Genomic DNA, 18256 nt, shown 5'->3' with positions numbered 1-18256 from the left:
GAGCTTTTCAAAGATCGGAGTTGGAGGCAGGTGACCAGAAACTGGACAATTACTTGGCAGAATATTATAGATTCTCTCTCTCTCTTTTTTCCATTCTTCAAAACTTTAGGAAACACCTCGTCCCTCAGCGACGTGCAAGGACCTAAAGACCCAGACTGAATTTCGAGAGTTTAGCTAAATGATCCAGCCCTGGGATTCTCCGAATTCTTTCTGGCTGGCTGGACCTTAATTTTAGGCTTTGTGAAGGGTGTTCCTATGCAGATGAACGACGGGAAACTCAGAAAAAGAAAACTCGTTTTAATTTGATGTCAATTAATTACGTTGCTTAAAACTACCCATCAAGCCTACGTGGGGTTTTGGATACAAAAATAAATTCTTGCCTAAGGAACACTCTAGGGCGGAGGAAGGAGAGACAATTGCGGGCAAGGGTATGTGTTAGTCGCTCAGTCGTGTCTGACTGCGTCCCCATGGACTGTAGCTCACCAGGCTTCTCTCTGTCCATGGGATTCTCCAGACAAGAGCACTGGAGTGGGTTGCCATTTCCTTCTCCAGCGGGCAAGGGAGACTAGGTGAAAAAAGCAACGTCTCCTAGTCTTCTCCGGGTTTGGCTCGTTTATTGTACTGCTCGATAGGTACCTAACCCCCGAACTTCTACTTGCGGCGTTAGCGCCGCCCGGGAGACTAGAGACATGGGATACTTAGTAGCCCGGAACCTCGCGCGCGCGGTTCCGGCAGCAGCGCGCCCGGGGAAGCCTTTGCGTGCCGCACCGCCCTGCGCCATGCCCTTCAGCCTGGCGCTCGGAGGTGAAAGTTTCAGCCTGGGCCCCTGTAGTGGTCCCTGTGGTTTTCTTTGTAGTTGAAGGCCTGAGGCCAGGCCTCAAGTGGAAACGGCGTCACCATGATGACTGGACGGCAGGCCCGAGCGCCCTTCCAGTTCCTGCCTGATGAGGCCCGGAGCCTGCCGCCGCCGAAACTGACGGACCCGCGGCTTGCCTTCGTAGGCTTCTTGGGCTACTGCTCCGGCCTGATTGATAACGCGATCCGGCGGAGGCCGGTGCTGTCGGCCGGTGAGGGCTGCGCGGACGGGATCGGCCGGGAGGAGCTGAGGTCGTAGGGCTGAGGGCCGGCTCTGCCTTAGGCTGCCTGGGTGCCTCCACTTTTCCGGGCCTTTTCGCGTTAACTGGCCCCGTCTCGCCTGTCTCGGGTATCCGGTCCCCTTGAGCGTCTCAGAAGCGGGCCGGCTAGAGTGTCATTTCAGGAAACAGATGCAGTGCAATCCACGACCTCGCAGTGAGTCTGTGAAGGACCCCGGACGGAACTGCTTGCTCCCCTCTCAGTTCGCTTTGTAGGGGTGCAAAAATGAGCTCTCAGTCTATCCAGTGCTCTACTAAACCTACGTTATAGCATTTAGTCATCAAACGCCGTGGGGTAAGACAGAGCCGGGAGCATTAGCCACAGTGGGGAAACAGCCTTAGAAAGGTTAAAGCAGCTTGACCAAGGTCGTAAGTAGCACAGTCTGTTTGTAAACCCCAAGAGTAGACTCTTTGAGAACCAGCACTTCTCAGATTTAATGTGCATACTGATAAGTTGAGGGTCTTGTTAAAATGCAGATTCTGATTCATTAGCCCTGGAGAGAGAGAGGCCTCGTGGTCCCAGTCTCCCAGACACTGCTGGTCTGGGGACCTCACATTGAGTAGCAGGCTGTAAGTTACTAGGCTGTCTTTCCCAGTAAGTCCGTGTCCACCTGTCGGAGACTAGCCGTGATAATAAGTGACACACTGTGTGCGTGCCCAGTCGTGTCTGACTCTTTGCGACCCCCATGGGCCCAGCCTGGCTCCTCAGAATTCTCCAGGCAAGAATACTGGAGTGGGTTGCCATTTCTTTCTCCAGGGGATCTTCCTCACCTAGGGATGGAACCTGCATCCCCTGCATTGGCAGGCAGATTCTTTACCTCTGAGCCACCTGGGAAGCCCAAGAGACACAGTAGCTGTGCTAAAGTCTGTGGATTTCCCAAGGGAAAAGAGGGAAACTTTATAAGAGATATTTTTGAATTTAGCCATGATCTGTCAGAGGAATTCTTGGAGAGAGCCTTCCAGGCCATGGGAAGCTACTGAGAGTGAATGGAAGCAAGAGCATGAGGATGGGAGGGCAGTTGATGATGAGTAAGTGCAGAGTAGGGTGATAAGGCAACAAAGATTTAGGTAGATTGTGGCCATTTATTCTCCAGGCAGTCAGGAACCTTACATAATTTTTGAAAGCTGCAAGAGGAAATACAGTGATTGGACTTGTGTTTTAAAAGGTTGACTTTGTTAGAAACTGGAGCCAAAAAGCCCAGTTAGGAAGAAAACTAATTCAGTGGTTCAGGAAACCAGGAGAAGGAAATGGCAACCCACTCCAGTATTCTTGCCTGGAGTATTCCATGGACAGAGGAGTTGGCCGGCTACAATCCATGGGGTGGCAAAGAGTCGGGTACGACTGAGCAACTTACACTCTTTCAGGCAACCAGAAATCACTCCCTTGTGCCTCTTTTGCCTTCCAGGTGTATGTATGCCTGGAGGTTGACTCCCAACCCACCAGATATCAGCATTTCCAAGGGCTCAAATAGACTTGAAATCCCATCTGCCTTGGACATGACCCCACTCCACAGAAATGAGTGATCTTTGTCCATTTCTGCCACTAGGAACTATGGAGTGTTCTCCCTTTTTATCACAACTCCACACCTGCCCAGGCCTGTTACTTGGTGTAATGGAAAGAGGTCCACTTTGGAGTTAAATGGCCTTGCCCCACTGCTTCCCATTTCTGTCACTTTGGGCAAGTTACTTGATCAGAGCTTAAGTTTCCTCACCTATAAAGTGAGAATAATTCATCTTTGCAAATTTTTTTGTGAGAATTAAGTGGGAATCTATAGGTAAATGCCTGGCACACAGAAGGTGCTAACAGGTTTCCCTTTGCTTAGCTCTTGTTGCACAGTTTACCGTATATTTGTTGAGTCCTGACTGAGCTTTTTCTCTGTGCCAGACAGTGTTACACATTGGGTATGGGAGGAGAAATACTGACCTGCTCTTGAGGAACTCCTAATTGGGTCAGTGAGACAAGCAGGTATGAGTCTAGGTGTGACAGGTGTTTTGATACCTGGGTGAGCAGACAGTACTTTAGGAGTCTGAAGAAGGTTCAGATCAGAGAGATGGTGTTCCAGAAGAAGAAAAGATTGGCTGAAATTTGAAGTTTGTATCACTTAATCTCACCTTGCTGTTGTCAAAGAATGTATTGTGCCTTTTCTGGGAGACCGAAGAACATAGTGGTTAAGAGCACAAGCTTTCAGATTTGATGCACCTCCTCCTCCCTACTCACCATTTGATTCTGGAGAAGTTACTTATCTCTGTGTGCTTTAGTTTCCTCATCTGTGAAATAGGGATGGTATCTACCTCTTTGTGTGGCTGTGAAAACTAGGGGAGATGATGAATGTAAAGCACTTAGCCCAGGCCTAGGGGTCAGAGTTCCTGAGTTTCCCTTGTTGCTTTGAAAAATTCAGGCCTTGAGAACTTTATTGAAATCATTATCCTCAGCAGCATTTATTGAATGCATACTGTATTTATCTAGTTCACTGTCTGCCGAATAGTAATGCTCAGTGAGTATTTATTGAATGAGTGTGTAGATAACAAGGAAATATAGAACCGTCCAGAGATTTACAAACCAGATGGGCATATCTATGAAAAAGATGAATTCTGATACAAACTTATACAGATAGAGTAGGAGGAATGGGGAAGGAGGAATACATGGTGGATTTTTTCCAGCTGTGACCATGGAGAGTATCTGGCATTTTCTAGGTAGTTGGGATATCTGTGCAAATCTTTTTCAAGTACACAGAAAATACTAAATACAGTTTTTTCTTAAGCTTTTCTCCCATCACCTATTTTTAAACCCTTGTTTCTGGATACCGCTCACCTGCCCTAAAGTTAGACTTAGTATCTAAGTGTAGTCTGCAAAACTTCATCTGTATTGATTTCTAGTCTAACGTAAGAGTAATTTATTGTGTTCTGCAAAGAGCACTGTGGCTTTCAAGTTTAGGTCAACTGAGTAAAGGAAAAAAGAGGAAAATGATTGTGAAGGGATTGTGTATATGGTGAGAGGGAGACCACTGCTGAAAGAGAAGAGGCTAGGGAAATTGGGACTTGAGAAGAGGCCAAGCCATGCCTATCTTCTGTGCAGGATATGGGTAAACACAGAAAGTCTGGGTCTGTTATCTGTGTAGTCCAGTGGCACATGGGAAAACGCAGCACACTTTGCTGTATTACAGGTGGCTGATTAGGGGAAGCAGTGGCTGGGGTAAGTGCTGTGCTATTCAGTGCTAAGTCAGTGCAGTCGTGTCTCTTTGTGACCCCATGGACTGTAGCCCACTAGGCCCCTCTGTCCATGGGATTCTCCAGGCAAGAATATTGGAGTGGGTTGTCATGCTCTCCTCCAGGGGATCTTCCTGACCCAGGAATCGAACCTGCATCTCTTATGTCTCCTGCATTGACAAGTGGGTTCTTTACCACTAGTGCCACCTGGGAATCTCCTTTCTGGGTAAAGTGAAGTGAAGTGAAGTGAAATTGCTTGGTCGTGTCCTACTCTTTGTGATCCCGTGGACTATAGAGTCCATGGAATTCTCCAGGCCAGAATACTGACGTGGGTAGCCTTTCCCTTCTCCAGGGGATCTTCCCAACCCAGGGGTTGAACCCAGTCTCCTGCATTGCAGGCAGATTCTTTACCAGCTGAGCCACAAGGGAAACCCAAGAATACTGGAGTGGTTAGCCTATCTTCTCCAGGGTATCTTCCCAACCCAGGAATCGAACCAGGGTCTCCTGCATTGCAGGCAGATTCTTTACTAACTGAGCTATCAGGGAAGCTGCTTTCGGGGTAAGGGAGAATGCAAAATAGTCTGAGCACTATCCAATCCCAGATCATAGTGATATTTTGTATTTTTATTGTTTTACAATTTTTCCCAAAACACTTTTAATAGCTACTGTGAAAAATGGTTAGGTATTATTATCTTTGTTTTAGAGGTAGTAAATTGATTTGCCCAAGGCCATTCATCCATTTATTGCATATTTATTAAGTGCTGTCTGTGTGCTAATATACAAAGATGAGCGAAACATTGACTTTGCCTGGTAGTAGAGGGAGAAATAATTACTATAGCAGTTTACATATCATGAGGGATGAATTCATCCTTTTAACTCAAGGAAAGTTTTAGGAAGGCTTCTTAGCAGAAGTGTTGTGTGAGTTGAGCCTTGAAGGATCAGGACATTGCTGGGCAGAGAAGTAATCAGTACATGATGTATAGAAGTATGAAGGAACCTAGGTTATGTGAGGAATTAGAAGTAGTTCAGTGTTGCTGGGCACAATATGCATACCAGGGAGTGTCAGAAGATGAAGGTGGAGGAGTCAGCTCATGAAGGGCCTGGGAGGTCACCTGCGGGAGATTGGGGTCTTATTAACCATCATTGAAGAAGGGACTGACGAACTAATTTGTGTTTTAGTAAGAATTCCTCTAGTGACAGGGTAAAAGCTGGAATCAATGTGGAGTAGAAAATGAGATGAAAGGTAAACCAGTTACATAAATGAGCATGAGTTAAGGGAATATTTATCAGGTAGAATCGACAGTGACTGAATGTAGAGGATAAGGGTGGAAAAAAAAAATGATAATTAGTATGCTTATTACCCAGGACTTGGATTTCTGGGTAAACGGTCTTTTAGGAAAAAGATATGAATAGGAAGGAACTGAGTTGGTTTGGGAGAATTCAGGTTATCGTATCTGTCAGATATTTGGATATATTTGTTCAGATAGGTATCTGAGTTAGACGTTACTAATGGGTTACCAGTACTTGGATAATAGATAAAACTATAGGAATGAAAGCCTGTGTGGGATATGAGAATGGCTGGGAATAGGCATAGCTATAAAATCTACACTTAGCCTTTTGTAAAAAAAAAAAAAAAAATTTATATCAAGTTAATACCTTTGGATCTCCCCTTCACATTTAAAATTTTGGCTTTGTAGATCATGTGATTTGATCCTCTCCAGTCTTATTATAACAGGATGATTTTATTTTTTTGCTGTGCTGAATAGCGTGTGGGATTTTAGTTCCCTGACCAGGAATCGAGTGCACACCCCCTGCAGTAGAAGCATGGAGTCTTAACCACTGGACCACCAGGGAAGTCCCAGTAGGATGATTTTTTTAGAGATAGTTTTTGAATAGGTAGTACTTGTAAAATTAGAAAATTCAGAGGATACAAGAGAATGAGATGTATTTGTAGTACAGTGTACTGTTTTAGTAACCACTAGATATGTAAATACAAATCAGTATTTGGAGACAAACCGAACTGCTCTTAGACCATTTGTGGAGGGCTTTAACCTCTACTCATCATGTCCTGAACATGTCCTGGAATGCAAGTTAGTGTAGGTCTAAGGTCTAAAGTTAACCTATTAAAAAAGAAGAGCTTTTTTTTTTTTTTTTTCTGTGTCAGTCTACCATTCAAGTTTTTGTGCTTATCCACCTTTATCCTTGAAGAAACTTATAAAACATGAATTTAAAAAATTTTAGGTTCTGTTGATAGTTACATTTGTAGACAAAATGTTGCTTTTCATAGTTGCCAGATATCCTTAGGAAGATGTTCCATGGTCATGGCTGTGTGTTCAGAATACCCATATACAACAGCTTTTTTTTTTTTTTTTTTTAAAGAATGTTGGAAGAAATTACAAACTGTATCTAAAACATTAAAAATGTGATTTTTTAACACACAAGACTGATTTTTGCTTTCTTTGAAATTTGTGGTTTCGATTTCAGGTTTGCATCGCCAGCTTCTATATATTACTTCCTTTGTTTTTGTTGGATATTATCTTTTAAAACGTCAAGACTATATGTATGCTATGAGGGACCATGATATGTTCTCATATATAAAGTCACATCCAGAGGATTTTCCTGAAAAAGGTATTTCAAGTTCATTGTAGAAAACTTTCTTGCTCTGTGCCATTTTCCCTAGTTAATCTTTCGCATGCCTGTGACTTCAGGCCTCCTGTGTTCTGTTGACTTCCACCTCTTTGTCTGTAGACCAGAATTCTCTTGAATTCATATATCCAGTTTCTGGCTGAGCACCTCTGCATCCCTCAAACAGCAAACAGGACTCACGTCCCCCCTGCTCACCCAGACCTCCTGGGCTTCTGTGTCCTGCTCCGGTGAATGGCACTACCACCCACCTGGGTGCTCCAGCCAGAAGCCTGGGAATCATCTTCACGGCTATCTCTGACTTCTCATTAGTCATCAAGTCTTACCATTCTAATCCCTAAATAATTCTCAACTTTGAACTCTCTTCTCTGCCATTGCTACCACGCTGGTTCAGGCCCTGGTAATCTCTTGTGTAGACTCCTGCACTTGCCTCCAGCTTGCCTCTGCTTTTGTTCTTAGCAAAAATCACATCTCTCTGGATAAATATGGATATGCTTAAATAGCTATCCATTACCTTTTGGATAAAATCAAGACTCCATTAAGATGGCTTTTTCCCCCCAGGCTGATTGCCTGGTGTAAACACTTAACTAAGACTTTTATCCACCCCATTACACACACAGACTGTGTTCCTCACTGGACTGTAGCTTCATCTTTGTTTCTCCCGCCTCCAGCCCAGAACCTACACATAGTAGGCATTTAATAAATAATGCCTGGCCTGACCTACACAGAGCCCTGCCTCATCTTGGGTCATTCAGCTCATGCCGCTTGAAATGCTGTCCTGAGCCTGCCCTGTGTCACTGCGTGCATGCTGTGCCCCTGAGTCTTCCTCCTGCCCCATCTCCACCCTGTGCACCTACAGATTCCTGCTCAAGAGTCATCGTGCTATAGACAGGAATTTTCTGACCACACTCTACTTATTTTTGTGCAACTATGAATGTAACTGTAATACAGCTGTTTTCTTGTTTATATTTTATACAAATATGCAATATAGATATTTGCATACGTGAATGAATGAGTATAGGAAATTTTTAAACTTGTAATTTTATAGATTTTTAGATTTTCCTATTTATGTAAATATGTAAGCATTTCAATTTAAGCATTTTAAATCTCATCAGACTGAATGGTGATCTGTAAGGTCCTACTTAACTCTGAAATTGTATGATTCTTAATAATAATTTCCTTATCCTTCAGTCATATATGTGATGTTTGTGGTGGATCAGAAGGGTACAGATTTTTTTTTTTGCTTCCACTCCTTCAGCCAGGATCCCTCTGGCAGCACTTTGCCTCTCTAGACAACCATCTGGACATCACCATAGACTCTTTCAAAGCAGTTCTTCATTCAGTGGAACAAAATGCCTGGTTGGGAAGCTGGGTTGAGGACTAGAAAATAAAGCAGTTCTTATAAGAATATTAAGTGTTAATGTTTCTTTAGGAAGTATGATTTTTTAAACATGATTTTAAAATCTTTTCTGATTTTTCTTTTTATAGATAAGAAAACTTACAGGGAAGTTTTTGAAGAATTCCATCCAGTGCGTTGAAGTCTCCAAAATGCTTGCTCTGGTTTCATTGATACCAGTTATTTCTGTATTTTGTTGAACTGTTTCTGTGACATCTGAAGTTTATGTTAATCTCTTAATGTTAACACCTTGTGATTAAAATGGTCATTATAAGCGCTCTGACTCCTTTTTGTAAAAAAAAACAGTTTATCAGAGAATGGTCAGTTTCCATTTAGCTAGTTTTGAGAAGACATGTGGCAGATTTTAAAATGGAGTTTAGTTCTAGTTCAGAGTTGGCAGTCTAATAGCCTGTGGGCCACATCTGGCTCACTGCCAGTCCGGTTTTATTGAACACAACCAGGCTCATTTGTTTACATGTTAATGGCTACTTCCTTCTGCAGCAGAGTTGAGTGGTTATGACAGAGACCTTATGGTCTGTGAAGCCTGAACTATTTAATATATGGCCTTTTACAGAAGAGTTTCACCTGCTCCAGTTCTAGTGCAAAGTGAACCAAGCAAGCCAGATGATGGATGGTTTTGTGAGTCATGTAGAATAATTTTGACTCAATTCTAAGTAGTGGAAGGTCACTAAAGGTTTTTAAACAGAGAAGAAACACAAACTGGAATCAAGATTGCCGGGAGAAATATCAATAACCTCAGATATGCAGATGACACCACCCTTATGGCAGAAAGTAAAGAGGAACTCAAAAGCCTCTTGATGAAAGTGAAAGTGGAGAGTGAAAAAGTTGGCTTAAAGCTCAACATTCAGAAAATGAAGATCATGGCATCTGGTCCCACCACTTCATGGGAAATAGATGGGGAAACAGTGGAAACAGTGTCAGACTTTATTTTTCTGGGCTCCAAAATCACTGCAAATGGTGACTGCAGCCATGAAATTAAAAGATGCTTACTTCTTGGAAGGAAAGTTATGACCAACCTAGATAGCATACTGAAAAGCAGAGACATTACTTTGCCAACAAAGGTTCGTCTAGTCAAAACTGTGGTTTTTCCTGTGGTCATGTATGGATGTGAGAGTTGGACTGTGAAGAAGGCTGAGTGCCGAAGAATTGATGCTTTTGAACTGTGGTGTTGGAGAAGACTCTTGAGACTCCCTTGGACTGCAAGGAGATCCAACCAGTGCATTCTGAAGGAGATCAGCCCTGGGATTTCTTTGGAAGGACTGATGCTAAAGCTGAAACTCCAGTACTTTGGCCACCTCATGTGAAGAGTTGACTCATTGGAAAAGACCCTGATGCTGGGAGGGATTGGGGGCAAGAGGAGAAGAGGATGACAGAGGATGAGATGGCTGGATGGCATCACTGACTCGATGGATGTGAGTCTCAGTGAAGTCTGGGAGTTGGTGATAGACAGGGAGGCCTGGCATGCTGTGATTCATGGGGTTGCAAAGAGTCGGACACAACTGAGCGACTGATCTGATCTGAACATGGTCATGGTTATATTGCTGAGCTCTCTGCAACACCATAGAGGGTGGTTTAAAAGGAAGAAACTCACAACCAGGAGAATAGCTAGGAGACTGATACAGCAAAGAGGTCTCAGCTCTTAGTTGGGACATCCTGGGGAAAGTGAGCTCAGTAGCTAACACTGTCTACAGTGGAAAGTGGAAGTATTAGTTGCTAAGTTGTGTCCGACTCTTTGCAACCCCATGTACTGTAGCCCTCAGGGCTCCTCTGTCCATGAAATTCTCCAGGCAAGAATACTGGAGTAAGTAGCCATTCCCTTCTCCAGGGGATTGAACCTGGGTCTCCTGCATTGCAAGCAGGTTGTTTACCATCTGAGCCCCCAGAGAAGCCCATCTACAGTGGATTAGAAGTAAAAGATCCCACATAACTAGAATGAGGTTTTACTCTTTATGGCTTATCATGTCCAAAAACTTGTCCAGAGTTTTTGTTTCTAAGCTCAGATTTCATAATCAGATTAGGTTTTGGAGATTAATAAAATTGTTTACATGTGATTTGAGATTAGGTGGCAGTATGTAAGCAGATGGACAAAATCACATGGTTCCACCTCTCTTCTCTTGAGTCCTACTTGTTAAAAATGAAATCATGTCTGAGAAAGTACTTTAGAAGTTAATAAAGATATGTACAAATACAAGGTATTTTTACTGCTGCAATAAAGAAGTTTATAGTCTATCTCTGCTCAATAGGCATAGGAGTGTGAACCACTCAGAGTTGAGGACTTGGCTTCTTAGTTCTGTAGGGTAGAAAGTAAGGGAGGACTAGAACAAATAGAAGGTGAGGGTGGGAGAAAAAATAGACCTATAATATTAGCTCTCACATGCCAGATGCTTTTGACTTACTGTTTAATTTTCAAAGCAACTTCATGAGATAGGTTAACACCATCTCCATTTTATAGATGAGGAAATTTAGGCCACGATTGCAGTTAATGACTGCGAAGAGAGAAGGATGTGAACTTCGGTTAGTCAGATGCTAGAACTTCTGTTTCTACTGTAACACACTGACCAGGTGACAGACATATGGTCCCTCATGAATCACTGGCTTCCACCCCAAGCTAGTAAGAGGAGCGAGGAGTTGTGAACAGCAGCAGGCAGCCTAACGGTGACGCGGTGATGAGTCCAGGAACTGATGCTCAGAGGAAGGTAGGGAGGATTCCCAGACATCCAAATCATCGCTTGTAGTTGCAGGTCCAGGTCTTTCTGGTCTTAGCGTCATCAGGCTAGCAAACTGCACCATGTCTTCATCATAGGGACTGCCTTCTGTCGTGGAGTAAGCTGTGGGTGCACAAATTTAAAAAAACAAGTCAGTATAAGTTCACACCATTAAAGTGCTGTCACATGTCTATTGAAATAGGAAACCTATTGAAAAAGCACAATGGTGCTGTTTGTAGAAAAACCCTAGTGGCCTTACAGCACTATGAGAAGAATCTGGTTGTCAGAGCTGCAATACATCATCTAGCTTCATCTCTGCCTTTTACTAGCAGGAAAACTACAGAAAGGTGAAGTAAGTTGTCCAGGGCATAAAGAGATCAGTGCAGAGCCAGGACAAGAAGCTAGATCTTTTTTTTTTTTTTTTAACTTTTGTTCAGTTCAGTTCAGTTGCTCAGTCGTGTCCGACTCTTTGCAACCCCATGAATCACAGCACGCCAGGCCTCCCTGTCCATCACCAACTCCCGGAGTTCACTCAGACTCACGTCCATCGAGTCAGTGATGCCATCCAGCCATCTCATCCTCTGTCGTCCCCTGCTCCGCCTGCCCCCAATCCCTCCCAGCATCAGTGTCTTTTCCAATGAGTCAGCTCTTCGCATAAGGTGGCCAAAGTACTGGAGTTTCAGCTTCAGCATCATTCCTTCCAAAGAAATCCCAGGGCTGATCTCCTTCAGAATGCACTGGTTGGATCTCCTTGCAGTCCAAGGGACTCTCAAGAATCTTCTCCAACACCACAGTTCAAAAGCATCAATTCTTCGGTGCTCAGCCTTCTTCACAGTCCAACTCTCACATCCATACATGACCACTGGAAAAACCATAGCCTTGACTAGACGAACCTTTGTTGGCAAAGTAATGTCTCTGCTTCTCAATATGCTATCTAGGTTGGACATAACTTTCCTTCCAAAGAGTAAGCGTCTTTTAATTTCATGTGTGCAGTCACCATCTGCAGTGATTTTGGAGCCCCCCAAAATAAAGTCTGATGGTGTTTCCACTGTTTCCCCCTCTATTTCCCATGAAGTGATGGGACCGGATGCCATGATCTTCATTTTCTGAATGTTGAGCTTTAAGCCAACTTTTTCACTCTCCACTTTCACTTTCATCAAGAGGCTTTTGAGTTCCTCTTCACTTTCTGCCATAAGGGTGGTGTCACCTGCATATCAGAGGTTATTGATATTTCTCCCGGCAATCTTGATTCCAGCTTGTGCTTCTTCCAGCCCAGCGTTTCTCATGATGTACTCTGCATAGAAGTTAAATAAGCAGGGTGACAATGTACAGCCTTGACGGACTCCTTTTCCTATTTGGAACCAGTCTGTTGTTCCATGTCCAGTTCTAACTGTTGCTTCAGCCACCACAAAAAAACAAGTTAGAGTGTGTTGAAGTGTGTTACAGTGTAAAACTGGCTGCTCTTGTCTTCCAAGAGGTTTGGCAGGTCAAGGAGTGACGTATCTCACTGCTCTGCCATCCCTAATTCTTACCTCCTACCCTGGCTGCAGAATTCTAAAGTGCTAATGAAATCTGTAGTGTAGAGGAAAGGAATTAGATGTGAGTTAGGCCAGGGTCCATTCACATCTTGGCTTTGCCATTTCCTGAGTAACCTCAGACTCATTTTCTCTCTCAGACCTCCAGGTTTTTTCATGTGTTAAAGGGAATTGTAATTCCATTAGATCATTGATATGCAAGTAATTTTAAACTATAAAACTGTTCAAGTGCCAATCCTTTTACTAATACCCTTATTATTCAGTGAATAAACTGAAACCCAGAAAAGTGAGCAAAAACAAGGCTGCACAGCTCATTAGTGGTGGAATCAGAACTTGAACCCAGAGCTCTTGACCCAGCCCCCTTACAGTCAAGAAGAACCTCTGAAAGGCCACTCAGGGAGCTTCAAGAGGAGAGGGACACAGAGTTGAAGTTGGCAGTTGAGGTGTAGGTTCAAAGTTGTTTAGTCACTGAGTCATGTCCAACTCTTTTTCAACCACATGGACTGTAGCCCCCAGGTTCCTCTGTCCATGGGATTTTCCAGGCAAGAATACTGGGGAAGATTGCCATTGCCTTCTCTAGGGAATCTTCCTGACCCTGGGATTTAACTCAAGTCTCCTACATTGGCAGGCAGATTCTTTACCACTGAGCCACCTGGGAAGCCAGGTTTGAGGTAGGGAAAGGGAAAATGGCTGAGCAGAACTCTCTAGACTGTGTATTTAGAGTCCATGTGTACTACCCATCATTACAGAGTAGCCTCAGGAAATATGGCAGAGACTAAATCTGACGGAAAGAACACCCAGATCAGACTTCCCTGGTTAGGAATCTGCCAGCTAGTGCAGAGGACCCAGGTTTGATCCCTGGTCCGGGAAGATTTCACATGCCACGGAGCAACTAAGCCCGTGTGCCACAACTACTGAGCCCACACACCTAGAGCCTTGCTCTACAACAAGAGAAGCTACCCCAGGGGCTTCCCCTGTGGTCCAGTGGTTAAGAATCAGCCTGCCAATGCAGGGGACACAGGTTAGATCCCAGGAAGATCCCACTAAGCCTGTGCGCCACAACTACTGAGCCCTGTGCACCCTGGAGCCCATGCTCTGCAACAAGAGGAGCCACTGCGGCGAGAAGCCCGCACACCACAGCTAGAGTTAGCCACACTCACCGCAACTACAGAATGCCTGCATGCAGCAACGGGCACCCAGTGCAGCCAAAACTAAACAAAGATAAAAATGTCCAAGTGTTTTCACATTTACTGTAAAAAAAAAAAAAAAAAAAATAGAAGCTACCCCAGTGAGAAACCCGTGCACTACAACTGGAGAAAGTCCATGCAGCAACAAAGACCCAGCACAGCCAAAAAAAAAAAAAAAAAGAATGCCCAGCTCTGGGGCCAGTCTTGCTTTTTTTATCCCCTTACCAATTATGCGGGGTTTCACTGGTGGCTCAGCAGTAAAGAATCTGTCTGCAATGCAGAAGACTCAGGTTCAATCCCTGGGTCAAGAAGATCCCCTGGAGAAGGAAATGGCAACCCATTCCAGTATTCTTGCTTGGGAAACCCCATGGACAGAGGAGCCTGGTGGGCTACAGTCCATGGGGTCAAAAGAGATGGACACAACTTAGCGACTAAACAATTATGTGACTTTGGGTGAGACACTTCCTCCATCTGGATTTAATTTTCTTACAGGTAAAATGAGGATAAAAGTTCTGCCCAAATACTTACATCGGGTGCTTTGAGATTCCCACAGACATGGACATGGTTTATCACCAATGAAGCCAGCTAATGGGAACAGGGCTGGCATGTGACACAGGATCAAAATTGGCAGGTGTTGTGGCCAAATTTCTCCCATCTACCCAGGAGTGACCCACCCAAGACCATCCCAGATCCCCTTCCAACCTCCTACCCTGTGTGGCACCACCTGCTTGTCTAGCTTCCTTCACCTACACCTCACAACCCCAACCCTTCTGGGCTCAGATCCCGACATGTATGTATATGTCCTCTCAACTGGGCTTACCAGCAGGCATGCCTCCACGCCGGTGTGCCTAGTTTGAGTTAGAGTGTCCACAAGGTGGTCCTTTAACTTTCCGCGTGGCTGGCTGCAACTTGGGATGGCCAGAGCACCTCTGCTAGTTCCGGGACTCTGGTGAACAGCCTCACTCATGTACCCCAGCAGCTTCACCCATGTATCCCAGATGCCATATAAATATAATTCTCCATACCCCATAACTTGAAAAAACGTTGGAAGCAGTGCCACACACACACAAAACTCACATTCAACACCTGAGTAAACACGAGCCTTGGGTAAGGTTCTTCATTTATAAAATAGAAATAATAAAAACCTATCTTCCTAGAATTGTTAGGAAGATTAAATGAGTTCATCCTATCTCAAGCATTTAGGGACTATATTGACATTTATTATGTGCTCAAATAGAAGCTATTATTAATATGTGACATCAGAGGTTCTTATTTTACAATTCATGGATGGGCCTCTGAAGCTGCATATACAGTCATATATATGTCTATATGCCTAGATTCTGGGGAGAGAGTTCTTGGCTTTAATCAGATTCTTAAAGAAGTCAATGGTGAGAACACATTTGTTCAGTTCATACAGCTCCAAATATTCACATGAAGTGATGCAAAACATTAGTTGCTCAGTCATGCCTGACTCTTTGCAACCCCGTGGAATGTAGCTCACCAGGGTCCTCTGTCCATGAAATTTTGCAGGCAAGAATACTGGAATGGATAACCATGCCCTTCAGGGGATCTTCCTGACCCGGATTGAACCCGGGTCTCCTGCAGTGCAAGCAGATTCTTTACCGTGTGAACTGTCAGGGAAGTCCAAATATTTGCATACTGACTAATAAATGCATACAAGTGCACATAAGGCATGCACACACCAACCACTTTTCCTTATGTTTCCATAATAGTTCACCATGATTACTCACCAATTCTGGCTCAGAAGGAGAGTAAGACAGGCCTGGCCTTGGGCCTTCCTGGGTTGTGGTCTCAATACTCAAAAGCAAGGGTGGCTGTCTGAGAGCCGGGCTCACCCTCTCCCACTGGGTTCACCACTGCTCCCTCTCCTCCCCTGGAATGCCCTCGATGGGCATTAACACAACCACTATTACCTTTCCTACATGGCCTGTCCCATTTTCTCCTGGTATCTCCTTGTCACCTCCTCAGCTTTCAGGGTAAGACGGGTGAGGATATGATGAAGGCTAGCGAAGTGCAGGTGGAACTGGGCTTCCAGGTCCAGCTGCCCCAACACGCTCTCCTCCTCAGCCTCTTCCATCTCTCCAGCTTCAGTCTCAGCTCCGTCCGCTTTGCCACCTGCCACCTTGGCCTGCCACTGCTGCCGGGGCAGCAGCCCGTGCTCCACATCTATGCGGATGGCCTTGAGCATGGTGAAGTAGCTGTAGAGATCAGAGGTGCCCGCCTGGGCCTGGTACCCATGTGTGCTCAGCTGCATGTCCCGCAGAAGACTGGGGATCATCACCACCTGCTCCATGTTGCTCACCACGGCCAAGTACCGGTCCATGACAGTCAGCAGGCAGTTCTTGGGGTAGCGCTTGGTCAGCACCTGCATGATGGCTTTATCTTCCATATGGAGTCCCGCAGACTGCCTCGGCCTCTGTTTCCAGGCTGTTATTTTTATGTCAGTATGCACAGCAGTTTGACAGGATGCCAAGACCCAGCCTGTAGGTCAACACAGCCCTCTTTTAGGCAAATCCTAGGGCTTGTGTCCCAACGTCCTGTATCAGGTGATCCATCTGCCCAGTGACAGAACTGCCAGGCTTCTGACTGTCATTTCAGTGTTCTGTGACTGCCTCAGTAAGAGCCCGGCTCCTCCTTCATCAGCTTGCAGAGCCATTTAGAGGGCAGCCTTTTCCTTTGGCAGCTGGTGCACTTGACCCCGAGGCAATAATTAATTCTCTCAGGTCATCTAAGACCAAGCTGCCCATTGGCTATCTGTGTCTTAATGCCCAACTTGCTTCTTTCACTTGGGTGCCTCAGCTGTGAAATGAACAAGGGAAGAGGGTCATGCAATGAAACAGCTTAGTGTGGAGCAAAGAGCTCTTGGAGGGGAACCAGAACTCCGGTTCTGCAATTTCTCAGTCGTGTGTTGTCATCGTTTGCTAGTTAAAACTTAAGAGCACTCACTTTGCATCAAGTACTACACTGAGCTCTTTTCACCCAGTCCATACAATGAGTGCTTTAACATTCTCATTTTACCAATGAGAAAACTGAGGTGCACACAGCTAAAGTAACTTGCCCATGGTGCCTTTGGGGCTGGGATTCCAGCCTGGGACCACCTCTCTCTCACCTCCAGTTAGGAGTCTAGACTGATGTGTGAAGTTGCGTAAGTTATACAAGTTAACAGGATCCATCTCCTTGTCTGTAGATTTGAGGTGTTATTGTAAGGAGACAAGGCTAAACAAAATGCTTTGTAAATCACAAAATGTAGTCCCCAGATGTATTATCCATTCAGTTGCTGGATTAATGTTGAGATCCCTCTCAACTCTAGCCTGTAATCCAATGAGTTATGAAGCTTCGTCTTCACCATTGACCCAGTGTTTCGGCCAACAGTCTTGAGAAGGTAATAATCCCTTGCATTGCCACATTTTCACAGTTGGCAAACTGTGTTTGCTAATAATGTGTTCTTAATAATTAGAAAAATGAACCCTAGTGAGAGGTTCAAAGTTTCACAAGTTAGTAGCAGGGTCAAGTGAACAAGGCCTTCTGGGTTCTGAGTCAGGCCCTGCTTGCAACCCCACTTTGAGAGGAAAGATTTACTAAGTACCTTCTGCCCCAGCATGGGAGGAGAGAGGAGGAGGAGCGTGTGGGAGGCCATTTTGTCTCAACTAGGCTACTTTCACCCCCACTCCAGGGCAGGGGCCCCTCTGCACCCTCCTGACTGGGGCTCACCCACTGGACCACTTCCTTCTACTCCTATGCCCGGAGCCATGAGATTGTTTGTCTTTGCATTGAACCGGAATCTAACTCGCTACACAGCCCCGCCACCCCTCCCCCATGAAATCAAAACATTCACCCTATCCAAAAGTCATGGGCCTTAACTCTGCTTATATGAGCACAACAGGATAGTGTGAAAAAACCATCTTCCAGCCTTTAACTTGCTTAGTCACACTGCAGATTGAGCAGAAAAACATTAGTGTCCCCCTTTCCAAATGAGGAAACTGAGACTCAGGAAAGGGAGTCTCAGACATGACAGGAGGAGGCCCAGCCCAGCTCTCCAGGCCTCAGAAGAAAGTGACAGCTATCCCTCTCTCCAAGCCCCCTTCATGGGCTGGCCAGGCACATGGCTGCAGATGACCTGGGGTCACCCTGCATTGGACAGTTGGCCTTGCCTCTCTAAGGCCCAGAGGGCAGTCAAGTCCAGCCATGGGTCTGCTGTGAGAGCAAAGCTTCCACTTGTAACCCTTTCTGTATTGCAGGTTGTAAGCAGAACATAGAGCACGGTCAACTCTTCTTCCCTCTGGCTGTGTGACCCTGGGCTAGTCATCACTCCTCTCTGAGGTTCAACTTCCTCCTAAGTTATAATAATGATAAGAGCAAGCATTGACTGAGGATTTGCTATCCTAAGCTAAGCTGATACATGCAAAGT

The 18256-nt window shown here is 45.0% G+C and overlaps 2 protein-coding genes across 2 annotated transcripts; one reads left to right on the top strand and one right to left on the bottom strand.

Moving 5' to 3' along the window:
* Positions 1-747: 747 nt before the first annotated feature.
* On the top strand, positions 748-8655 carry NDUFC2 (NADH:ubiquinone oxidoreductase subunit C2). Its single transcript, XM_055581415.1, has 3 exons — positions 748-1067; positions 6825-6968; positions 8472-8655. The coding sequence occupies exons 1-3, from the start codon at positions 899-901 to the stop codon at positions 8519-8521; spliced, it is 363 nt and encodes a 120-aa protein (XP_055437390.1). The 5' UTR covers positions 748-898; the 3' UTR covers positions 8522-8655.
* Positions 8656-10533: 1878 nt separating this feature from the next.
* Positions 10534-16384, bottom strand: THRSP (thyroid hormone responsive). The gene is made up of 2 exons (XM_055581414.1): positions 15762-16384; positions 10534-11228 (listed from the first exon to the last, which is right to left on the bottom strand). The coding sequence occupies exon 1, from the start codon at positions 16235-16237 to the stop codon at positions 15767-15769; it is 471 nt and encodes a 156-aa protein (XP_055437389.1). The 5' UTR covers positions 16238-16384; the 3' UTR covers positions 10534-11228; positions 15762-15766.
* Between the last annotated feature and the right edge of the window lie 1872 nt (positions 16385-18256).

This window comes from Bubalus kerabau, chromosome 5 (genome assembly GCF_029407905.1).
Source record: "Bubalus kerabau isolate K-KA32 ecotype Philippines breed swamp buffalo chromosome 5, PCC_UOA_SB_1v2, whole genome shotgun sequence".
Taxonomy (NCBI): Eukaryota; Metazoa; Chordata; class Mammalia; order Artiodactyla; family Bovidae; genus Bubalus; species Bubalus kerabau.
Note: the sequence above shows the minus strand (reverse complement) of the source record. Positions and strands in the feature narration are given on the sequence as shown.